The 26,804-nt window shown below is 39.5% G+C and overlaps 1 protein-coding gene across 1 annotated transcript in view; it reads right to left on the minus strand.

The window, feature by feature from the left end:
• Positions 1 to 3,536: 3,536 nt before the first annotated feature.
• LOC121310458 (extended synaptotagmin-2-like) overlaps positions 3,537 to 26,804 on the minus strand; it is a 67,816-nt gene continuing 44,548 nt past the window's right edge. Inside the window, 16 exon segments of the mRNA XM_041243639.1 lie at positions 3,537 to 4,990; positions 6,102 to 6,151; positions 6,538 to 6,643; positions 7,104 to 7,235; positions 7,820 to 7,918; positions 9,753 to 10,132; positions 11,121 to 11,270; positions 11,549 to 11,635; positions 11,943 to 12,017; positions 15,609 to 15,710; positions 17,171 to 17,266; positions 18,633 to 18,722; positions 19,428 to 19,476; positions 22,770 to 22,852; positions 23,173 to 23,349; positions 23,778 to 23,898. Coding sequence (XP_041099573.1) covers positions 4,945 to 4,990; positions 6,102 to 6,151; positions 6,538 to 6,643; positions 7,104 to 7,235; positions 7,820 to 7,918; positions 9,753 to 10,132; positions 11,121 to 11,270; positions 11,549 to 11,635; positions 11,943 to 12,017; positions 15,609 to 15,710; positions 17,171 to 17,266; positions 18,633 to 18,722; positions 19,428 to 19,476; positions 22,770 to 22,852; positions 23,173 to 23,349; positions 23,778 to 23,898 — 1,843 coding nt within the window. The 3' untranslated portion in view covers positions 3,537 to 4,944.

Consider the following 26,804-nt stretch of genomic DNA (forward strand, 5'->3'; position numbering starts at 1 on the left):
GACGTAATTCAAGCATTCAAAATTCTGAAATTTATCAAAGTCGACCCAGGGGACTTTTTTGACCTGAAAAAAGAAACAAGGACCACGGATCATAAATGGAGAGTAGATAAAGGGGCATTCAGAACAGAAAATAGGAGGCACTTATTTGTTCTTACTTGTTCTTACATATTACTTTGGAAGAAGGCATGGCAACGGGGCGTGAAGACCCATCACTAATTATTCAGTTACACACAAGTCACCACACAAGTCTCACTCAGTATGTAATATACTGTAAATGCAGCAGCAGCATCTACTTCTTAAACGAGATATCGCCTTATAAAACTGACTAGTGATTATGCGATGTTTAAATTAGGCACAACAGCAGCAGATACATCTCGCCACTATTCTCTGATTTCAGAAACATATTTAAAACAAAATTAAAATCTCTCTACTCTCTGCTGACACAACCGTTGGACTTTTAAGCAAGGTCGGGTCCAGCATGTGAAAATAGCCTCTGACAGTATTGGTCAGCTTCTCTTGAAGACCGCAAAACCTGAGTAGGGATCTCTCTAATATATACACACACATATATATATATATATATATATATATATATATATATATATATATATATATATATATATATATATATATATATATATATATATATCACATCACTACCTCTCTCTCACACACACACACACACCCCAGTTCGAAGCTCCTCCCTTGCATCCATTGCAGTGTTTGGCTGTTCCTTTAGTCCTCGCTTTTAGTCCTCACAACACAATTGAGACATAGATTGTGTATGTGTGCCATTCAGAGGGTAAATGGGCAAGACAAAAGATTTAAGTGCCTTTGAACAGGGTATGGTAGTAGGTGCAAGGCGCCAGTTTGAGTGTGTCAAGAACTGCAACGCTGCTGGGCTTTTCGTACTCAGCAGTTTCCTGTGTGTATCAAGGATGGTCCACCATCCAAAGGACATCCAGCCAACGGCAGGCCAGTGGTCGAAAATGGCTCATTGATTAAAGAGGCCAAAGAAGGCTGACACAAATTGTGCAGAGCAACAGACTGGCTACAGTTAGTCAACTGACAGTTCAGAACAACATTGGTGCCGAAAGACCCATAAAAGAATGCATGTCGTACCTTGAACGAATGAGGTATGGCAGCCGACGATTTAACAGAGTGCCACTTCTTTCAGCAAAACACAAGAAACTGTGGTTGCGGTGGGCTAAGGAATGAAAACACTGGACACTGGAGGATTGGAAAAACATAGCCTAGTCTGATGAATCTCGGTTCCTGCTGTTTCATGCTGATGGGAGGATTAGGGTATGGAGAAAACCACGAGTACATGCATCCATCATGCCGCATGTCAACATTGCAGGCTGGTGGTGATGGTGTGGCGTGTGTTTCCATGGCACACATTGGGCCCCTTGATAAAAGTGGAGCAACGTATGATTGCCACAGGATATCTGAACATCATTGTGCATCCCTTCATGGCAGCAGTGAATCCATCTGCTAATGGATTTTTTCAGCAGAATAATACCCCATGCCACAAGGCTAAGATTGTCCATGAATGGTTCCACGAACATGACAGTGAATTCAGTTTACTGCAGTGGCCTGCCCAGTCACCAGATCTCAATCCAATTGAGCATCTGTGGGATGAGATGGAACAAGCTATTCTGAGTAGAGATCCACTACCAGCCAACTTGACACAACTGTGGGAAGCATTGGAGTCACCATGGGCCAGCATCCCTGTGGAACGCTTTCGACACCATGTAGAGTCCATGCCCCAACGAATTGAGACTGTTCTGAGGGCAAAAGGGGGTGCAGCGTAATATTAGGAATATATATATATTATTGTTTAGCCTTTTTAACCTGACTTACAAATTGCTTTTTTCTATAATGTTTATTAATTTCCTGTTTTCTTAAATTGTCTTGAATTTTGAATTTATTGTTATCTTGTCATTTTTGCAGAGCTTGATACAGCATACATTTTTCTGTTTTAACCGAAATGCAAAGCGCTTTGAGACACTGTGGTATGAAAGGTGCTGTATAAATACATTGAAATTGAATAAGCAGCTCTCCAGATGTATGTAAAACTGTAAGCGTGACAGACAGACACACTGTGTGTCTACTACATCCCCAAGGACAGACACCCACTCCACTACATCCCCAAGGACAGACACCCACTCCACTACATCCCCAAGGACAGACACCCACTCCACTACATCCCCAAAGACAGACAGAAACACCCTGTGTGTACACTCCCCTCCACTACACCCCCAAGGACAGACACCCCCTCCACTACATCCCCAAGGACAGACACCCACTCCACTACATCCCCAAAGACAGACAGAAACACCCTGTGTCTACACTCCCCTCCACTACACCCCCAAGGACAGACACCCCCTCCACTACATCCCCAAGGTCAGACAGAAACACCGTGTGTGTACACTCCCCTCCACTACATCCCCAAGGACAGACACCCCCTCCACTACATCCCCAAGGACAGACAGAAACACCCTGTGTGTACACTCCCCTCCACTACATCCCCAAGGATAGACACCCCCTCCACTACATCCCCAAGGACAGACACCCCCTCCATTACATCCCCAAGGACAGACACCCCCTCCACTACATCCCCAAGGACAGACACCCCCTCCATTACATCCCCAAGGACAGACACCCCCTCCATTACACCCCCAAGGACAGACAGAAACACCCTGTGTGTGTACACCCCCTCGGACAGACACCTCCTGTGTGTACACCCACTCCACTACATCTGCAAGGACAGACAGACACACCCTCTGTGTACACCCCCTCCACTACACCCCCAAGGACAGACAGAAACACCCTGTGTGTACACTCCCCTCCACTACATCCCCAAGGACAGACACCCCCTCCACTACATCCCCAAGGTCAGACAGAAACACCCTGTGTGTACACTCCCCTCCACTACATCCCCAAGGACAGACACCCCCTCCACTACATCCCCAAGGACAGACACCCCCTCCACTACTTCTCTAGATATATATGAAAATCTAAGTGTGACATACTTACGCAAGATGGTCTCCACTATATCCACAACCCTTAAATGCTTATAAACCTTTTGATCCTTGGTACACAAAACCAAGGGGATACTAGGTTATATTTTATGCATAGCACTGCAGGCAATCATGTGCTTGTATAAAAGGGAAATCATTTTTATCACACCTTGTTTCTCCATGACATCTCACCAACGGGACAGGAAAGAATCTGTAACGGCCAGGTATCACACTACACTGCCCATTACACAAAACCCTTTTTTGGCCCACCAAAGATATGAAAAAGGAATTCATTATCATATTTGCTTAACCCTTTAACATACCCAACATGGCTAAACCCTCTGAATATTACTAAATCAAACAGAATTAACTGTTTCAATTGCTACAGTATATATTTCATGTTAATAACGTTTTCAGTTTTGAACAGTACAAACCGACAGTGTCGTTTGAACCACGCACTGGGTTATACTTCTTTGTTAATAATAATGTTAGAAAGAAATGTGGAAACTTGTAAACATGAAAAGCTTCTTTATGTCAACAGGTATAATACTTTTACTCTTACATCTTCGCTCATTGTGTTTTTAAGGCACAAGATAAATTAAGTACATGGAGAAGGCATTTAGCTTCCATTGGAAATCTCTGCAGTGCTCCTTCAGAGACATTATTCATTTCATGGCCCACACATGTACTGTTGCATCTGTTGAATTTGCATGATGCTATAAACATGTGAAATTGTTAGCAAAACGGGAAAAGAAAGCTCTGAAGAGTCACGTTTACATTTGCAGTCACGTTTACATTTAGAACCACTCCAATCAATAATCTTCATTATTTCCCTTCATTTAGTGTAAAACACAGTAAAAAAAAACCTTAACCAAATTACAACTGTGACTATTAAGCTGTAAATGTAAAGTAAATACTTTGTATACATTCATAAATATGTACCTGGCTGTGACATGCAATAAAATCTCTGAGCTTCATCCAACTGTTCCCAATATAACTTCCCTTCTAAAAAATAAAAAGATGGCTTTAAATAGTTCTGCACAACCAGGCAGATTTTTTCAGAGTTAATATTCTTTTAAGAAAAGTGAATGCTACAATGTATTAGGTATAAAAGCTTGCCAGGCTATATAGTATGTGGTACATTATCACTTGTCACTACAACATTTTCTTTATTGTAAAGCTTTCTGACATTCAGGTAAAATGCTGAGGCTTTAATAAAGTATAGCATAATAAAATATCAAGAGAAACACTGTATGTGCAATTCTTTGTATACATTTTTGGCTTTAAAACCCAAGTGGACCAAAAACGAAACAATTGTCTCTTTGGCAGTTGGTTTTTTTTTTTTTTTTTTTTTACATTTTTACATAAGAAAACAAAAAAATAATTTAAAAAAACGACCTGCAGCGATAGAACCTGACAATACATGACTTTGTCTGCAAAGCATCTGTAAAAGTGGATTAACCTTCCTTTTAAATAACTAAGAAAAAACAAATAATCCACCGCTTGCACCGCCTGCCTTCTCCAAATCCGTTTTACATCATGGTGCATATTAACATGCTGTACATCACCCACATACAGAACAAGGCAGGGAGCAAACTGGAGCAGATTCAGCAAAACACATTGTGAGCACAGTATTTCTTTTGACACTTCTTTTTTTTTTTTTTAAACACACCGCACGCTTCCTTTATGTTTGATTGCACAAAATAACTAATTAAAAAGGGGAAATTAGCATTAAAATGGGTAATAAACAATTGAAAAAGTGACAAAAGCAATTTACAATAATAAAAAACAAAAAGGATGTTCCCATTTGGCTAAAATAAAAAGCTGTAAAAAAAATAATGCGGGTACATTTTGTGATGATAATATAGCTGCTGATGAAAGCTTGGTAGAAGTGTGCTGCGGTACTGTCCTGGCATTTAGTCTAGGCTTGCACTGACTGCTGGGTACCATCTTCTGTTAGGTCATACCTGTAAGATAAAGAAAAATAGAATATATCTTTATAGAATAACATATGGGCTGCAGTATGTTACGAGGGGTTATGTACATCATAAACCACAAGGCTAAAGCCATGCAATACGACTTCTTGATGTCACAAAAGTGCAAAATGACTTTATTTTACCATTGGACATTGTAAATATAGCTACTATTCATGTAATATATACACACACATCAATACCAAATAAAATGAATGTTTAATGTATTAGTCTTTGTGATTATTACTTACTGCACTTGGAAGGCACTGGCTTAGCAATATTGCTCCGAACACATGCCTATAGGGACACCCTCTTTAGGGTTAGGGAGCAGGGTCCATACCCATCTGTGGTGGAGTGCCCTGCCCCTGTGCAGCTTTGTGTTTTATGTTGTGTGTGGCATGTTAATGTTGGTGTTCATGTATTGGTGCATAGGACATAATGTGGGGTTATGTAGCACAAGCTGTTAAAATGTATATTTGTATTTAGGCACGGTGATTGCACAATCACTCCACGTGCAGATGTACGTGATTCCAATTGAATGATTGATTAGCAATTGAGTCTCGGTACAGCTGCATAAAAGATGCTGTGTTTCGCTCGCTCTGGGTTGGGTGTTTGGTGAGTGGAGAATGGGAGAGAGGACATAAATTAAAAACTAAAAACTAACAATTACTTGTTTGTTCAGTGTTCTGTTTGTTTGTTTGTTCCTCATGTCTTTTGTTTTGCAACAGTGTCTGTTTTGTTTAAATCTTTTATTTTGAATAAATGCTCAAGAAGCACAGTTGTACCCCAGTCTGCTCCTGTGCTGTGGATTCATTTCCGGTTCTGAAGTCACCCCTACAGCCATCGGTGTCACACCATCGCATTCATTTTTGGACTAACTGAAACGGTACTGGACACTTGTCCACTTGTTAATTCAAAGCCTGGATCATGGTTTCTTCTTTGGGGTATTGGTGATGTTCAAGCTTATAGATTTGGCTGTTGGTCCTGCATCTCAAGGGCAGAAGGAAGCGACCACCCTCTGGAACAGGAACTGGTCAGCAAGGTGGACCATGACAAAGCAATGCACCCCGTCCCTCGGCCCCAAATATATTCAATCGTCACTCACCACTGAGTCCAGCCTTTGTTTATATCTTCAGATGTCAAATCTATGAGCGCCTGCAATTGCAAAAATGAGATTACAATAGACTCATAGAAGAGTATATACAGCAGATACTTCTTACTCTGAAAACAGTCATTAAAAGACCTCTGTAACATGAAATTGTATAACCTAAAAAGGGTATGTTGTGGCTTTGTCATCCAATATAGAGAAAAAACCTGTGGACCAAATTAGGCTTATGGCAAAACCTGGAATGGCTCAAACTACTGTTGAATGTTCCAGAGGCCACTTTCACAAAGCACAAGTTTTTAACTATTGTAGCAAGCTATCCTCTTTCTACAGGTAGTTTTGGAGAAATCCGCTCAGCTTGTCTGATTGATGAAAAGATAAACATGCTGAACACATCAAGTAGAACACCTGGGTACCCTGTGCCCTAGTAACCAACCTTTCCCAGAAGTCCCTTGTCTTTTGACAGGAAGCCCCCGCTGTTCTTCACAGCTACATCCAGGGTTCTTCTGTGCACTTCTATCAGTGAAACGTTGAAGTCAAACCTGAAAACATAAAGAACACGTCAGTGCTACAGGTAACCAAGATGGTCTGGCCTTGTCTGAAATCTAGTTAAATATATAGCTATCAATCAGCTGCCAACTTTTTCGGCTTGAGTTGTTCCTACAGGTAGTGCCAAAATATTTCTCTGCAACAGTTTTATTATTTTTGTATATTTGTTTTGAAATCATGTTTTTCTTTTCATATCTTCACTCTAGAATACTGTAATACTATGAAAGCTTCAAAGATATCTTCTCTTAATAGAGCTGGTCCGCCTGGATTTAAAGAGGATTTATCAGGTAAAATGCTGTGATATTTCATGCCCCTTCAAGTTGGACTGCAAAGGTAGAACTAAAATGTGGGTCCAAACCAATTTAAATTGCAGTTACTGGTTCTGACCAGGCTGCTGGATTGCTGAAAATGTTAATTTCTAAACCACAATTGCAGCCGGTGCTGGTCACTTACGTCTCATCATACACTGGGTTTAGTGTCTTCTTCACCACAGACGTTTTCCTCCTTCCAGACCTCCGCTTATCAGGCAGCAGGTACATTCGAACGTAGGGGTCTGAGCTGGCCTCGCTAAAGGCTATGAGGTTACTGCAAATGAAATGCAAACTACAGTGAGCTTCCTGGGTTCAAATAAAGCTGGAACTCAAATCAGATCTACAACTCAAAAGATTTGCATCACTTTATATAAAGTCGAATGAAACCTGCTCAATAATGTTACATTAACATATTGAATTACATACTGCTTTGCAGTTTTCCACATACTTAAGGAAAAACTGACTAAACTGTTATTTCGAAATCTGACATGCAATACTATACTACTATTACGGCTTCTGGTAGACTTTGTAGTTTCTTTGATTACATGATGTTAAATAAAAGATCGAAATTATGTTCATATACTTTTTTTTTTTTTTTAAACTACGTCTCAATCTCAGCATTCGAGTTGATGCTAGTTGATGTTGGCCACAGCTGTATAACTGCATAAAACGTCAGTTTAGCACAGCTTGAAAAATTAAAGCATCCCTTCAGAATTTCAAAATGCTCAAACAAAATGAAGGCACTAGCTGATCCGAGTCTCTGCTTGACTTTGTTTGTTTTTTTTGAGTTACCCTCATGTAGCACAAACACGCTGTTGCTCAAACCAGCACCCAGAATCAACGCTACATTCAACTCACCGACAAGCATGTACAACCACAATCAGTCTATTCCTTTGGGAACTGTGCCTGACTGTCAACTGGACTTGACCCAACGGCATGTGAGGAGGAGCTGTTCCGCTGTAAACAAACAAACACACACCATCATTTAACATTCCTTATTACTGCTAACGCAACTTCAAACACTTTGCATCGTTGGAAAACAAAACACATCTTTGTGACTAAAGAGCCGTAAACCTTATCAGCATTACCGAATTTTCCAGACCATTGGACTTTATCGGCCATATTTCAAGAAAAGCGATAACTGGCAATAAAGACGGTCTCTATCTCAAATTGATCTGAAAGAAATGTATTAACATAGGCACAAGAGCATGCTCTGCTGCACGACTGCCTAAACAGTATTACCTACAGCTACACTAGCCAGCTTCTTTATTTATTGCCATCTTGTTTAATTATCTTTCACTGCCCTATTTAGGAAATAAATAAAGATATCTAGCTACCTTCATTCCTGAAATGTGTATGCTAAATATTTGATTAAAAGGTGATATCTGACATGACACATAACTAGCTAACAAACTAGATTTTTTGTTTTCTATAAACATAAAAGACAAATTAAAATAAACTTTAGGTTCCTATTTTGCCACTCACTAGAAGTTCTGCAGCTATTATAAGGTAAACAGTTAAGTGGTATTGCTGCTGTTCTGGAAATAGTTTCTGGTGCATGGGAAAGAGGTTAATGGAATAATAATCAATGCTGTAACATTATCAGTGGCCTCTTGCTGTTCTGTTCAAGGATAATTTGCTACACACTTTTTTAAATTCACTTAGTTTTAAGCAGAGAATATTCGAACACCGTGGACTCGTTAGTGTCACAATACAAGTAAACAACTTGAAAGATTCATTTAAAGACTCAAATACTGTATTTCCTTTTGCTGCTTGTATTCTATTAATAGATGTATTTTATTTTCACAAAAAATGCTGCTTTATGGTACTTTATAGGGGGTCACATCGAAAAAAACACCATTGTAAAGCCTGTGAGGCCCAGAAACATTTCAGCCAGGTAATGAAAACAGACAACAAAACAACGACAACAATATCATCATATAGTGGGTGTAGTGCTTCAGTAAAATATGTACTGAATACTGAAACTGAGCACCACCTGCGCCTCCCCCCTCCAGCTTGTGTTATTCAGAGACAAACCTTTAATTCATTCACTCGCCATCATGACAGCAAAGCATTTTACAGTGTAACCTGCATTAAAAGAAAAAACCCCGCTGCTGTTTGGGATTTTTTTGTTAAATGCTCAGATGACCAAAACAAAAGTTGAATGCAAACTGTGCAAGGAACTCGCATCATGGAAGTATAACAAATCTCTGGAGTCACTTGACAAGCGTAAGTTCATATTATTATTAGTATTATTAACATTTTTAGTAGTAGTAAAATGTGACTGATAACCTGCTTGGAACAGTGACTGTTAAATAAAGCTTTGTTTTGCCGGTGCAATGCAAACTTACTGTATATATCGCAAGCAGCCTCAATTACGTGTAAACAAACAACATGTATTTTTATTTAAATTATAAAAACAATATTACTATTTTATATAACATATTTTTTTAAATACATGTGAAAGTTTTATTTAATTTATTGGGATTACCTGTAAAATATTAGGATTTTCAATCAAATATAAACTGGTAGCTATGGTGACGTCACCAGTACATTATGCAAATGAGTACCATCGAAGTTCGAACCTTCCTTCGGTAACGTGTTCCAAACCTTCAAAGGTCAAAATGTACCCCGTTGCAGCCCTAGAAAACACTAATACAATACTGTGGTATGACCTTTTATTTGTCTCTCTGCTCCCGGAAGCCGTTCTTTTGAAATGGGAGAGCTGTGTTTGGCTCTGCTCACAGAAGCCGTTCTTTTGAAATGGGCGAGCTGTGTTTGGCGTGCTTACTTCTGCAGGTGACGCAGTCTCTGACGCAGCTCCTGGGTGGCGTATGGGTGGGAGATGTCTGAGGCGATGCTGGGAGTCGCCTCCTTTGCAGAGAGGTGGGTGGGAGAGCCAGGGTAACTTGCGATGTTCAGATTGGAGCTGCTTTTGTTGAGATCCACCAGCCGCTGGGGGGAAGATGAAGAAGCCCCTGGGTTCTCGTAGGATTCTGGCTTTCTACTGATATCCACGCTGGAGGCGGACGCCGTGGCAGGTAGGTTGGAGTCCGTCTTCCCAGACACAGTGGGCTGAGCCTTCTTGCCATCCTTGGTGAAATTGGGAGACTTCTTTACCTGGACCAGAGATGGTTGTCCTGACTTCTGTTGACTCTCAAGGGAAAGTATCTGCAAAGAGAAAGCAGTCAAGACTTACTATCTGCAGCTATAACCACAAATATATTTTTGAAGGAATGCAATGCTAGTTATGGTGGTTAAAGGAGCAGCATGGGAGATTGCTGATTCAGAATAGAGAAAGAAACATGTGAGCTGTAAGAAACAGACAATTCCAGGGTAGGGGATTTTAGAAATGTAACATAGAACAGGGACAAAAGGTACTGAGGGACTTGCACATCTTCCTCTGTGAAGTTTTTACAGTGATGCACTGACCGAAATGTTTGTCTACTTAACTACGAGGATCAGATCTACTTGTACCCATCCAGATTAACCCAAAACTGGATTTATTTTAGAGCATTTCACAGCACTGGGGAACCTATCCATCGTTATCTGGAGATTACAGAAAACAGGACCGGCGGACACAGTTAGAAATTGAATGGAGACAGACTAACAGCAGGATAGAGGTTTTTGTTTGTTTTGTTTTTTTTACAAAGAGAGTGGCGAGTAGGGAACGGTTTACACAATGCCAATGCTGAGTCATTGGGATCAAAAAGAATGTCTTGCTTTACCTATGATTACCTTTAATGTGGTTACTGTATTTACTCTAGTACATCAAATAGGGAAGAAATAATGTCATTTCTGGAACAAAACTGATTAACTGATTAAACAATGAGGCAGGTTTAAAACAATGGTTACATTGATCAACCAAGTGTGCAGACACTGTGTGCTCTGACTCTGCCACCCAATCCAAACAGTCATGAAGTAACAACGGTGAACACAGTCAAAGTGCACACTCACAAAGCACATTTGTAGACCACTGACACAATTAGAATGTGTACATTGTGAAGAAAAACACAGATCTGATCTATCAGCTGACAATATATATGCACAAATACAATTCTTTTGAAGAAAAGGCAAAGCCAGAGATCTTATTGGCTTTACAAACAAAACACAGCAGTAAGAGTACGGTTCAGTTCCATCTAGACTGGGCAACACCTACTCTGAGCGCAAGCTTCAGCTTGATGGTGCTGTTCGGCCCAGAGCTCTTGATGGGGAAACGCTGGGTCAGGGTCATTTCTTCAGCTTCCATCAGATTACCAAGAGGCAGGTTTACAGTCCCCAAAGAGCAGTCGTGTTTCTCATCTTTGATCTAAAGAAAACCACAACAATTGCTTCAAAAACTCATGCCCACTGCTTTTTTTTTTTTTTTTTTTTTTTTTTTTTTTTAAAAGCTTATGCTAATGAAAGAATTTAAAATGTTTCTCCTTTTACAGAATACAAGCTAAAATTTTTTTTTTTTTTTTTTGCTTTCTGATTTATTTTAACCATATATTTATGTTTCCCCGTTTTAAATAAATAAATAAATAAATAATAATCATCATCAGTAGACCCTTGTGTTTTTTACTAGAGAGGTGAAATGTAGAGCACCTCAATATCAAGTTCCTGCCTCTTTGGGTTGTGAATAAGGAACGTGAATGCTTCCTCCCACACAGGCTCACTGGTCTTGTACCGAACCTGAACACACAACAGAAAACCACATTTAAATAAAGACATTAAAAAAGCTTTTTTCTTTTGCATCTCTATGAACACACATTATATTGCATTGATATTATAGGAGGACTAATGTTGAGACAATATGTCAATGTTTTTACATGTGTAAAATGTACGCTCGCACTTCTTTACACATTGGCTTGAAAGGAAACTTTTCCTATATCTTTAAAAGGAACACTGAACAATGCTTCAATTCTCCACAAGAGGGAGCACCTTATGAAAAACAAAAGCACAAGGCCCTACTTGCAGTGTGAAGGCGATGATGACTTACCTTGCTTTCATATGTAGTATGGCCAACAGACAGCTGAACAAATGGATTCGGATCGCTGCTTACCTTCTTCCCTGACTAGGGATACAACAAGAAAAATGTTAGCAGCATTCTCCTAGCCTTGTTTATATAATAATTACCTAAGACAACAAGAATAGAATATATATATGCATTATACTAGCCTGTTATATATATTGATATATATATATATATATATATATATATATATATATATATAATATATATATATATATATATAAACACACACACACACACACACACACACACACACACACACACACACACACACACACACACTTTCATCACTTAAAAATAAATATAGTAAATGTTCGCACTAGCTGTTACATTGCATTAGGAACCTGGCAGCCGGTTTAGTTTGCTTCTGGTAAATGATTGAACACACACTGCATAGAGCAGAACAATTTCTTTAAAATGTCTTTAGTGAAAAAGACAACAGTTGCATCAAAGACCGGAAATATTTCTGCTAAAGATCGCTCTGTCCAGTACAAGATCGCTCTGTCCAGTACAAGGAGGGGACATTTAACGTGTCTTGTTATTTTTTCATTGATTTATGTCTTTATTTTGTTTGATAATTCACTGGTGATAAAAAATATGTCTTTAAAAGGTGGACATAAAAAACGAAATATTCTACAATTTAGCATGTACTGCTTTTCAGGTAAGCATTTAAATATTTAGCATGTACTGCTTTTCAGCTAAGCATTGAAATATTTAGCATGTACTGCTTTTCAGCTCACTGAAATATTTAGCATGTACTGCTTTTCAGCTAAGCATTGAAATATTTAGCATGTACTGCTTTTCAGCTAAGCATTGAAATATTCAGCATGTACTGCTTTTCAGCTAAGCATTGAAATATTTAGCTGTACTGCTTTTCAGCTAAGCATTGAAATATTTAGCATGTACTGCTTTTCAGCTAAGCATTTAAATATTTAGCATGTACTGCTTTTCAGCTAAGCATTTAAATATTTAGGAACATTTGTTGTATAAATTGCTGTAGAGAAAAAAAAAATCGATTTTGGATGTGACAATGCTATTTTTTTCTGCTTTAATACATATTATTTTTAAATCATGAAATATTTTGAAATACCTATTTATAGACTGAAATGCTGTGAAATAAGCCATGTCCTACCATGAAAACAAGACAGCCCTATATACAGTACTGTTTTGATGTGTTCACTTAGTTTATGGGTAACAGTGATGCTTATCAGGGTTCCTGTAATTTTCTTGTCGTGGTGTCTAGTGACAGACATATATGCACTGGAAATCTAAAAACAAGCCTGAAACAAATGGACACTGGGTTCAATCCTAACTTGCACTGTACATTATAAAGGTTTTCTTATGACAGAAACTACCATAACCCCACACCAATCAACCACCACCACAAGACAATAACAACTTATTGCTATTAAAGGTTACAGTTAACTACCAGACTCCTACCAAACTAAACATCTATATTTTACATGTGTTACAGGGCTCCAAGTTAGATAGAAAAGCAAGACATGTCTTTATTTTTTAAACCATGTTTTCTGAATCTGAATTGATACATTTCCTTAGACATAAAATAATGATGCACCACACTGTACAAAGCCTGTAATGCATGCACTAGCCATGGGTAATAGCACACACAAAACAAAAGGAGTAACTCCAGGTCCTGACCATAGAAAAGGTATTCCACTATACCACACATATCCCTGCTCTTGGATCTGCAGCTGTGGCCAAAGGTTTTGCATCACCCTATAGAACTAACTAAGAATGCTTCATAAAGTCAAATGAAATCTGCTGAATAATGTTATGTTAACATATTGAATTACATGAACATATATATATATATATATATATATATATATATATATATATATATATATATATATATATATATATATATATATATATATATATATATATATATATATATATATATAAAAAACATTATTTTGTTTTTTTTTAAATGATGTCTAAATCCTAAAATTCTAGGTGATGCAACACTTTTGGTCCTAACTGTACAGCAATGTATTTCAGCCCTAAAACACCAGTACATTAAACTAGTTCCACTACATTCATAGATTTTTATCAGCAACCACAAAATCCTTGAAATGGGAAGAAATTGTAAAGATATGGCAAAAATTTAAAGAAAAATGAGAAGGGAATACAGGCAGATTTTGTTGCTGTATTTCCATGCGTGGTCACATTACCTTCAGCTTTTGCAAATGTTTCTTCATTTCTGATGGATCTCTCTTTTTGAGGCAGGAGAGAATGAACACACAATGGGTTATTAACTCATGCAACAACAAGCTTGGTTAATTCATGCTAAGTAGCGAGGCAACAAAGAACAAAACAAAGGGGGCCAATGACAAAGTTAGCACAAGTATTAGAAGAGTCCCTTTTCCCCAGGACAGCAGAAATCAAATGAATGCAGATGAATACAATGTGCAAAAAGTGCATACATTTTTTAAGTTTTAAGCTATCTCTCCAGTCACTGTGTGACTCACGGAAATGAAAAAAAAAGTTTAGGTTGTACTCTAGGATATTTTATGTTCTCATCTGTGTTTTCCTTCTTTTTGACTATTATTCTTTGTAAAAAATTAAATTTTTAAGAACCAAAAATTATTTGAGCTTTGTTGCAGGAGGACTTTACTCTCTGCCACACATGGTGCACTTATTAGGTCCCACTGTATAGCACATGTATCTGATTCCTGTTCATCATGTAAATATGTTGAAGATACTCTACAGTAATAACTCTACCTACTTAACTGAGTCCATGGGTATACAGTACCATTATGTGAATCAGTTAGGGCAGCAGGAATGAATCAAGCAGCAGTGAATAACATGATGCCAATGGGACAGCAAGGCAGGTAACAGAAGGGAGACCTGGCAAGGGCACCCCCCTTTGGATTGGCTTGGTCGCTGGACGAGTATGATGTCACAAGGGGCAAGGTTTTGGTACAGGGAGCATATCACTTTACCACCTTCACCCCAGTTGGCACTCATAGGGTGTATTACTGTATATACCCATGTCCTGGGTATATTAATCATGGACCTTAAAGAAAAGAAAAAAAAAAAAAAAAAAAAAAACCAAAACTTTGTTTTGCAAATATTTGATTCTAAAAGTGCAAATTAAGCAACATGCCATGCTTTGAAAAACCTCCGGGAGACAGGGCAGTGCTTTCTAAAAGAGTCGCTTTGTAAGCAAGGACATTGATTAATTGTTAGTGATGATGAAAATAGTGGGCAGCTTTAGAATGACAAACGGACACTGTGTTGCAAGTAACGCTGGTAGAGTAATAGGAGCAGGCTGTTGACCGCAAAGTCAGGCTCAGCCACAACAGACTTAACAATTTGTCTCCTGTTGTTGATCTCCATTAGCCACTGTTCTCTGTCTTTACCAAAAAAATAAAAAAAAAACAACTTCTTCACATCACAATTGGATGTATTCCTATCTGTAGCTTAAAACTTGGAAACATGTTTTAAATCCTACACAACCAACAGTTAAAAATAAAACGCAACATGCGGTAACAAAATAAATCATCAATCAACATGCTTTCTTGCACACAAGGTGGTGTTTTTTGGTTGCTGCGGCAATACCAGATCACACCACGGCAGAACTCGGATGCAAAATACTACAGGACTCACAAATATCGCTCTATACAGCGAAGCAGTGTTTTCACAAAAGACTAGGCCAGAAGCTCTCCTCTCTGATAAGTATCCACACCCAAAGCTCCCTTCGAAGACACTCTTAAGAAGAGGGAAATGGAGAAAAGAGAGCAACGAATGATGGGACTGAGGAGTAAAAATGAGTAGTTTCCTGTATGGGATTCCATTACCTACCCATGCAATACACAAGCACAAAGCACTTTGACACAGCAAAGTATCTTTACACTAGAACAAAAGCCACAGTCAAGCCAGAAATGAGTAATGTTAAACAGTGCAGTATGTGTGAAAGCCAGGAAAACCTCCTCTTAGGTAGAAGACAGTAGTGTGAGTGTTGTGGGAAATGGTGGAAGACCATTACAAAGGAAAGGAAATATACAGGAAGATGACCACTTACAATAGACTCGGTACTTAACAAACACAGTCTAAAGTTAAAGGAAATGATACACGGATGTGGGTGGTAGTTAAAGATGTCCTTAAACTCCAAGATAATCTCCCAGGTTTCTACTCCACGATATACTGACCCCTTCATTACATCACAATACAGAATAGAAATACCTCCTAACAGGCTCCGTCAGGTCTTCTTTTACAAATCTATTAAAATATACAACTATGGACACAGTTTTGCATCACCTAGAATTTTAGGATTGAGATATAAGAAAAAACTAAATGAACATAATTTAGATATTTTAAATAACATTGTGTAATCAAAAAAACTAGAAAATAGCATCTTAAAGTCTACTAGAAGTCATAATAGTCGCATAGTATTTCATGTTAGATTTCGAAATGGTCACATTTTTAAATTTGTGTCAGTTTTTCAATAAGTATATTGAAAACTACAAAGCAGTATGTAATTCTATGTTAAAGTAACATTATTCAGCAGGGTTCATTTGACTTTATGAAGCAAAATAAGTTAATTCTATATGGCGATGCAAAACTTTTGGCCATAGCTGTATGCTTCATGACTGTAAATATCTCACTGAACACTTAAATATGTGTATTATGTACTCTCCCTTCAAAGGGGGAGCTTCATGAAACAACTGAGCCTATAGCAAATCATGGGCAGTATATTTGTCTGAGTCTGTGCAGCAAGCACATCAGAATTTTAAGCATTGAGTCTCCACAGATTAAATATGTTTCCAATATTCTATGCTTAGAAATGCAAAAACAGGATTGTTTTTGACCATCTACTGAGAGGCCCAAGTGGCCATGAAAACAATATTTAATACAGAATTTCAAAGCTTCCCCTGTATCCTAAACCTGAACATCTACTACTGGCTGGGTATAATAAAGGGAAAACAGTCAAACACTAACAGCAGTGGAAAGGAGTGCACATGCTATAGAAAAACACACGCGCCTCCACCTAAATTAGAATTGAGAGTAATGAAATGAATGGAAATGGAAAAGTCATGATTAAAAAAACGAAAACAAAACCTGGATGCTTACAAACATTCTGTATAGCATTGTACACTGCATTACGATGTGTCCGGTAAGTAACATGTAGAAGTAACGCCAGGGGAACAGGTGATGAGGGGGGTACTTACTGGTAGGTTTTTGGCAGAATCGAGATAAATGATGAGCAGTGAAGATGAAAGCCCATCGTTGGCTTGACCTTTATCAGCGTTAATACTTGCAAGGACCTTCAAAGTAAACATATATATTTCATTACAGCCAGGCAACAACATGTTAACCCTTTGAAGTCCTTTCAATGTCCCAAACATTGAGGACTACAGCAACAGTAAAAGCAGCTGTTTGTAAATACGAGATGCAGTTTCTCTGTAGTAAATCAATGTGTAACTTGATGTGTGGTACATGCTTGTATAGCATAGTAGATGCAGGTGTAGCCCTTCAGGATCTTTCCAAGGGACATACAGAACACATTATATTCACTGTTCAACACTGTGCACAGAAAGAGCTATACTGCCAGTATATGCCATGCAACTGTTCTGTGGCACTCCCTCTCATTTGGTTCTGTTGATCTGTCAGTCAGTATACAGTACTGCAGGTTTTGCTATTGGAGCAACGAATATAAGGTAAAGTAGACAAAAATAACATACTGTATGCTGACCCACGCTTGGGATACCTCTGGCATGCTCTCCTTTCTCTAAAGTTTAACCCTTCCAGTCCTGGCAGGACCGCAAGGTCAAGCCTTATCTTAGCGCTGTATACTAAAACATGCCATTGGAAATCACACTGGAACCTCACGGGGATCCTAGATCCCAGCCTGAGGTAGTGTAGAAATAAATGTAAAAAATAAAAAAGAATGTTTTGTCCCGTTCTCATGTGTACTCTTCCGCTCACCAAAAATAACACTATGTAACACAATTTTTGTTCCTGGGTAGTAAGTGTTATTTCCTAATTGCTTATGCCTCAAAAGTATACAAAATGGCTATTATTCCCCACAAACTTTGCTTTTGTTACCAGGACAGTGATATTTCAAAATATCACTATTTCCAATGGGAAAACAGGCAGATGTGTGTCTTTTCGTTCACATAAATACAGTATAATCGTAAATCTCAAAAAACTACTCACTTCTAAATCTTTTGTAGTCATTTTTGTATTACTTTAGTACAAATACATGTTAATTTGGATTCATATGTTGTTTTTTTCTGACTATGTGAATGAAAAGACACACATTTGCCTGTTTTCCCATTGGAAATAGTGATATTTTGAAATATCACTGTCCTGGTCACAAAAGCAAAGTTTGTGGGGAATAACAGCCATTTTCTATAAAGGCATAAGCAATTAGGAAATAACACTTACTACCCAGGAACAAAAAAAAAATTGTTACACGGTGTAATTCAGGACTGAAAGGGTTAAGGTTCATAAATATCTATCACCTGCACAAAATGAGGATTCTACAGGGACAAGTGTGTGTATTAGTATACAAACGGACATGCAAGAAATCTATTTTATGGTATTTATTAATTTTAGATTTTGATCTTGAGTTTTGTAGTCTTTCAGTTAGTGAAGTGATAAAGGAAGAGAGCAGTACAGTTCCCCGACCTGATCCAGCTTCTCAGGAGTCGGCAGCAATGTCAGCCATTCCAGCTTCAAGTGTAACTTTCCAGTCGCCACTTCGTCCAAAACAAACCACTAAAATAAGAGCAATTCAAAATGATACAGCAATCAAAATGAAGAATGTGATAACCCCTTTGATTTGAAAATTTGATGCCACTTATTAAAATAACTGTAATAAACAAACACTAGCTTTCAAGACATCAAAAGAGTATTCCTCAGAGATATCACAAGTGAGATTTTAGGAATAATACAATTCTACTAATACAGAAAACCGTAGTGAATGGGTCAGTGGACAGGGACATCATTGCAGAAAAAGAGTGACAGAAAGGAACTGGTGTAACAATAGAAGGTGCAACACACTGGAAGGGAGGAACACCTGGCCAGTTCACATCGTGATACAGAAAGTCCTTGTATCCACTCAGTCAATGACCAGTGGAATCAAATCGGTTCAATAGCTCTGTTTTTACTCCCTGAAAGATCTGAAATTCCCTTAAAAGGCTGTAATGTAAGATCCTCTAAACTGTGATCTGGGAGCAATGTCTCATTTTCAGGGATGTCCTGGATTTAAAAATAGACGGAGACAGCGAGCTCAAAAAGATCCGGCTTATAGTAAAGAAAAAACTGAATTTATAAAACAGGAACACAAATGTTAATAGTGACGTCAAGCTGTTGACACAGTGGGGAGCCTTACAAACCTGCTGCTCATCTGCACTGGTTATTGTCCCTTCTACAATAGCAGTTAATACAACACAAAATGGGTGACGAATTGAGTGGATTTACCTCGTCAACGCTCTGCTCCTTGTAAACTTCAGCTAGGTCAATCATCAGGCTGTAATAAAACAGGGTAAAGACTTAAAGTGTTGGTAACAGAAAAGGGCATTGAATTATCATCAGCTATGTGAACTCGAATTAGCAACAAAAGAATATACAGGGCATACAATGTTTCTGCAGGCAATGACAATCTGGTATCTGGTAATGACCAAAGAATATTAAAACATATGCAAGCTTTGCTGGAAGCACAGATTAACTTGTCTTTAAAATTTATTTTTAACCCACCGCTTTGCAGTGACTTCCAGTAATTCAATTTTCCCCAATACAGGTTGCAAGTGCCTGTTGTACATCAACAGGGAATACACTCCGTATTTTAATGATGTATTCTGGCTAAATTTACAACACACAGCTAATAAAAACAGCAACTGCCAAAGGAAGGTTCTTGGGATCAGTTAGAATGGGCATTGAGAATTCTGGTTCTATTATTTGATGTACCATCCACGCATGTCTAACTGGGCATGTCTTCTTCTGTGTTAACTTCCCATCTGCTTGCATTATTTTATTGGTTTTACTTCTTGCATTTCCCACATCCTGTCACCTGGCTCCTCTAATGGGAGGTCGCTGGGTAAAGACATTGCTAAGCTGACAATAGAATAAATTGACAAGCAAGAACCACATTACACTTCGGCAAACTGGCACTGGAGGAAACTATGCCATGTCTCATGCAGGTAAAACTTCCATCCGTCACAATTTCAAAGTTTCAAGCTACTGTTTTTTCAATACCTCATTATAACTTGGGCTCAATGCCAGTGGATGTGGTGGTACTATTGTATTGCTGTAATATTACACCAGGGGCTGCTGTGGTCTACTGGTTACTGAGGGCCGCACAAAATCACACCAGTGATTTCAGAGTCCTGTGCAGGTCCGACCCGAACCTGCAACCCGCCACAGCAATGTCTTCTTACCCACAACCCGACCTGCTTTAATAAGACCTGCAACCCGCTACAGCAACGTCTTCTTACCCACAACCCGACCTGCTTTAATAAGACCTGCAACCTGCTACAGCAACATCTTCTTACCCACAACCCGACCTGCTTTAATAAGACCTGCAACCCGCTACAGCAACGTCTTCTTACCCACAACCCGACCTGCTTTAATAAGACCTGCAACCCGCTACAGCAACGTCTTCTTACCCACAACCCGACCCGCTTTAATAAGACCTGCAACCCGCTACAGCAACGTCTTCTTACCCACAACCCGACCCGCTTTAATAAGACCTGCAACCTGCTACAGCAACATCTTCTTACCCACAACCCGACCTGCTTTAATAAGACCTGCAACCCGCTACAGCAACGTCTTCTTACCCACAACCCGACCCGCTTTAATAAGACCTGCAACCCGCTACAGCAACGTCTTCTTACCCACAACCCGACCCGCTTTAATAAGACCTGCAACCCGCTACAGCAACATCTTCTTACCCACAACCCGACCTGCTTTAATAAGACCTGCAACCTGCTACAGCAACATCTTCTTACCCACAACCCGACCTGCTTTAATAAGACCTGCAACCCGCTACAGCAACATCTTCTTACCCACAACCCGACCTGCTTTAATAAGACCTGCAACCCGCTACAGCAACATCTTCTTACCCACAACCCGACCTGCTTTAATAAGACCTGCAACCCGCTACAGCAACGTCTTCTTACCCACAACCCGACCCGCTTTAATAAGACCTGCAACCCGCTACAGCAACGTCTTCTTACCCACAATCAGACCCGCTTTAATAAGACCTGCAACCCGACCCGAACCCGCAAGTGTTTGTCCTTTACCTACTGCCTGCGTCGACTGACTCTCACATTCACACACAGAAATCTCTACCATTCTCCACGGATTGAGTTTATATAACAGGCTACACAGCGTGGTAGCTTTTCTCTAGTCGTCTGCATATATTTTAACATTGTAATATATTAACTATCTCTACTTACTTTACTAGAAATTGCCTGTCTATTTCTTTAAGCCTACCAGTTTTATGGCTGTTGTACACAAAAACATGATGTGGAAGGGTGGTGGGTAATTCACTGACACACGAGACAGAACAGTTGTACTTGGCAGCAATTTCAGCAATTTTACTGTTTTACCCACGGAGGGCACTGTTGTCCGTGGGCTGCCTATCAACAATGATAAACAGCACCACGGAAATACCAAAGCTGGTAAGTTGAATGAACTGCGGGCGCACTCGCAGGTGCTCAAAATAATACAGAGAACAGAAGGCGAAAAGAACAAGGGAAAACAAAACAGTAATAAAACTACAAATAAAAGGTGCTGCACTCGGCAGCGTTATCCCGGTCGCCGCTACTCGCACGACCCGGATCACCGTCCTACTCTGGGGGCTCCCTGCCTACTCTAAACAATAGTTCGGGGTCTGCTCAATGGTTCCCCGCTGTCACTCTCTGGCTCGTTCGCTGTTCCCAGCTGGTCTCTCCGTCCTTGACCAGCGCTTCCGCACACACAGCGCGTCTACAAAGGCAGACCTGAGGAAACAGCAGAGCGTTATTTTATAGGACCAACAATCTCCCAAGACGCGCCTCTCAGCCATTCAGAGAGGGGGAAAGTCCATACACCCACTTTCTCACCTCCCCGTGTCACTGCCATGACTCACAGGCGGTTGTTGGATGACTGCTGCCCTCTTCCTGCAGCCCTGTGAACACGCCAGCAGAGTCAGCACAGATCTCTCCCTGTTACACATGATGACGGGTTTCATGAGCAATGAACCAGTCATTGTTCATTATTTTCGTTCGCTATGATTCCAAAAGAATTCCACGCTTCTGATTTACTTCTCGAACTAGCACCCACTACATTATGTAAACCCTGCACTATCTTTTGTTTCACCTCATCCACAGGCATTTTTAATAATCACCAAGCAGGCATGTAAAAGGATCTTGCGACATATCAAACAAGCAGCAAAACAAATCCAGAACACTGCTCCCTAATCGCCTCCCCCCTTTGCTGCAGGAAATACATTTACCTTCTAATACATTATTTGGGAAAGCGTTACAGTTTTAGGTGATTCAAATTCTGACCCGAACATTTTTTGACCTGCAACTGAACCGCAAACCGCAAAAAAGTCATATTCCAACCATGAATACGACACGCTTCTGTGCGCCACCCGCGGGCACCCAAGCGGGTCTCCAAATTGAGAAACAGTGCTCTGTGCTGCTGTTCCACCAAAATATACAGGAGCCCTGATTGTTATACTATGGAAAGTGGGTTTGAAATTTGGTCTCCATGTTCTCAGCAATGGAACGGACACTTCAGGCCTCTGTAGCTACTAAACTGTTTGCTGTCAGTTACCTTCCCAGGAAATCATCTTTGTCAGGATCTTCGTCAAACAGTTCAACCTCGAGTTGTTGCCCTGGGTTCTCATACACCAATGCCTGAAAATACACAAGCGATTCAACGTGGTTCTAAATCAGAGCTAAAGGGGCATTCACAGACATGCAGCATGTGTCCCTGCACCTCACTGAAGTGTCTGGGCTAATATCTGATTTACATGAACACACATGTGTGTTGTGGAGTGTTCATACTGTTTCAGACTCTTTGTGAACATATGTAACTTGTAATAATCTGAGACCTGTAATAGTAGAGAACTGTATTTATTTCCCTGTCACACATTATACAGGAAGTTCATTTCCATGTAAAGTGACTTGTGTCACGATATTATCAAGTATCTGCATCAATAGAACTGCAGGGTTACCTCGAAGACTTCGTTCCACTTGGGGTTCAGGTTTTCTTTGATGGTCTTGGTCTGGAAGAGGTGGCGGCCGACCTGTATCACAGCATATGGATCCGACTTCCCTTTGATCACCCCCTTCAAAAAAGTGTCCTTCCCGATCAGGTCTTGTGCTTCGAGGAAATGTATTCGTAGGACCCCCTGAGCAGGACAGAGGGTGGCAAGATCCCTTTAAATCCCATGCACACAGAATACAGTATTACCAGAGCCTCATGAGCATCTGGGGTGCAGAATGAGACAGAATGGCCCAAGCTACAGTGTCTCACACCAGACACTTACTCAAATATGTGACATTTACCATAGTCTTGTTCGTTTCTGAGAAACAGAACTACTGTAGAAGCAGAATTACAAATAAAGAGGTAAGAACAGCATTTGATCTAAATTAGAGTTCAGAATTTAAAATAGTTGTACAACATGGACAGTGTTACTGGTCATGGAAATGTTCTTGTTCAATAGTAATACAAGTAAAATCCACATGCTTCTTCTTGGCTGTGTATCAGACAAACTTTCTTTTAAAAGGACCTGAAGCTAAAATGCATGAAAACATGTTCAATATCTTGAATACATACCTTTGGCATGGGGAAGCGCAGTTGAGCAAGTTGAACATCGCCCACCAGAGGAACTGTAATCCGGTTAGGAAGGACCAGATAGTTACAGATAATATCTGAAATGACTGTGTCTGACAGGCCACTGTGGGAGGAAGAAGATTCAGTTGTATTCATGTCCAGGTGCCCTGGGTAAATCACAATACAAGTCAGATCAATACGACTCTGGTCTCCCTTAATACCCCCTATTCTTGACTCATTTCACAATACTGTACAAGTCTCCCTTCTCTGTCGCCTTGGTAACCACGCTGAATGATTATCTGGTGTCAGTTGATTTATCATTAAGCAGAAGATCCACTTTACTTTTTTTCTAAATGAGAATTAATTCTCCAAACAGCTGTTATTAAAGGGTAGTGGGGACGTTACTGGTGAAACAGCGAGAAATAACCACCATGTTCAGCTTCAGGTATCAAAATGACAGTATCTCTTTCATAGAGTATGATCATTCTGAAAAGATCATTGCTTTTCTTTAAAATAAGTAAAGGATTTTAAACTTTGTATTACATTTTATTTTATTACTTACTTTTGAAAAAACACACCATGAAAGTACAAAGTGTTACAGTACACTTTGTCAGCAGAGGCTGTGAGGCTTCACAGAATCTGTGTGATTAATACTGTACATGTCCTTCCTTTTGTGTCCATTAACAACCACATATTTCAACCTTGCTTTTAAATTTAGCCCAGGTAAGGCAACTACTGTATGCAAACTATTAGGGTACACCCCGTAATTACATAGGTTTTGTAGTACCAGCAGTTGTAAAGGCAGGGTATGCAGGGTATGTAGAGAAGCATTTAATGCTGGTTAACAATTGAGTTTTAGTCGAATGTGGAAGCCACATACAAAATATGCATATGCAAAAAGTCCTTGCTGCCTCATTCTGATGTTGGGAAATAGTGGGTGAAATGAATTGACAGGGGTGTGGCTAGGCATGACTGCATAACAGTGAATAAAGCACTTGTTTTTGCTGGGCGAGGGAGGAGACACTGAGAGCAGACTTACGGGTGTGGTTAGGCGTTACTTGCATGACAATGAATAAAGCACATGTTCTGTTGGGCGAGGAAGGAGACACAGAGCCAAGGGAAACATGTACTGCAAGTTCAGGAATACTGGCTCAAACAGTGTGTGCAGAGGAGCAACAACAAGAAGGAAAGAAAACACAAAACATCCCTTTGTTTGGTCAGAGAATGTAAACAGACAGTAGGTTGTTTTAGGTTGTGTTTTGTCAATGGCCAGTAGAGGGCAGCACAGGTGCTTATAAAAGAAGAGTCAAGCCACTGAATGTCAATCAACCACCACCCTAGCTAAAAACTATACTGAAGAAACAGAAGTGTTGTTTTGAACTAAAACAATAACATTATACCTTATTTACAGTTTTGGTCTTTCATTTATAAAGGCTTCCCCGCAAGACATTCAGGTATTGTACTTGTTTTTCCAGGTTAAAGTCAAAAGCAGCACAGTCTTGCAGCCTCTTAACCAACAGAGCCCCACATGGGGACACATTTAGAATTTCTTTTAAAAATAGGACTTGCAGTACGTGCCCCATTTTAAACATATGAGAGTGACACAGAGGGTATGAAAGTGGCTGCATTCCAAAGGAAACACGTGTCAGGGACTGTTCAACCTTGCATTAGTCTCAGGGCCTGTTTTATTGGGCGGAGTAGATGCAGCTTTATATGTTTTAACCAGAGTCTGTTCTTTCCGCACAGACTCGCATAACCAGGGTGATGACATTTTTACAGATGGGTGTGCCCATTATCTACTCAAGAGAGGCACCCTGAGGAAGAAAACAGAACAGTACTAACAAACTATAATCAATAAGCAAACAAACACAACTAGTTTAACAACCCATGTGCAGGGCTATAGTACAAAACCATGGAGAGAACACCCGTGCTGGTATGTGTTCGCTGTGAAATGTTACACAAACATTTTCAGTCTGCTTCCTGAGCTGTAACCAGGGAGGCTTGTATCCCTACATCTCAAACTACCGTTGAGGAATACAAAAAAAAAAAAAAAAAGGAAACCAAGTGCTCAACAAATCACTTTGAGTGAAGAGCTTGAAGGTTAATTTAAGAACCAAATACATTTTTCTTTGAAAAAAAATCTAAACAAAAGCTGTATTGATACATTCTAAATCAACATTTCTTCACAGAAATAAAACATGTAAATCCTTCATTTGGCTACAAACTGTTACATCATATTTGAGGACAGTCAAGTTTGAGATGCTTGTACGCAGAGCAGTGGAATTTCATGCTGGCTGTGAAGCTCAACACATAGAAAATGGAGCTTTACCACCAATACACTTAGCATTTTTAGGCTTCAGTTTCTTATTTTATATTCAGGTGTCATAAAAGCATCTGAAGGGCTATATCTTCAGAATTAACAGTTACATTTAGATTTCAATTTTGCGGTTAACAAAGTAAGTTATCATAAAAATATAGTTGTGTTCGGGTGACATCGTTTCTTTGTGGGAAGGTCTGGCCACATTGGGTACGATACAGAAAACAGGCCAGAAAAAGCAGCGACGACTGGCCAGGGGTTGATGTGGTAGGCAGTGGAAACATACTTTTTTTTGTGTAAACGGGGATAAGATGCTACCTATTAGTTTAACTGGGATCCTGACTGGGATGCATAGCTCAGGAATCATCCAAGTCAATGTCTTAGCTTTATCAAAACAAACTGCCTTAAAAAAATGACAAAAAACAGGAATATCTTTTAACATTAGCTTCATCACAAGAAGGTGTGTTAACTATACAGAAAAAATAGTTCTCCTGGCTGGATTAGCACACGAGCCTCTATTGATAATGACAGTATCATATGTTATACAATACTAAACACTCGGGCGACAGACTGCTTAACCTAATAATACTGTTTCCCTTATTACCTAGATCCTACAAGGCACATCTCTGATTATGAAAAGCAACAAATTAATGAGGAAAAACTTAATTTGGAAAGAAAAAAAAAAACCTGTCAACTTCCCGGTAACCAGGAAC

This window comes from Polyodon spathula, chromosome 3 (genome assembly GCF_017654505.1).
Source record: "Polyodon spathula isolate WHYD16114869_AA chromosome 3, ASM1765450v1, whole genome shotgun sequence".
Classification (NCBI taxonomy): Eukaryota; Metazoa; Chordata; class Actinopteri; order Acipenseriformes; family Polyodontidae; genus Polyodon; species Polyodon spathula.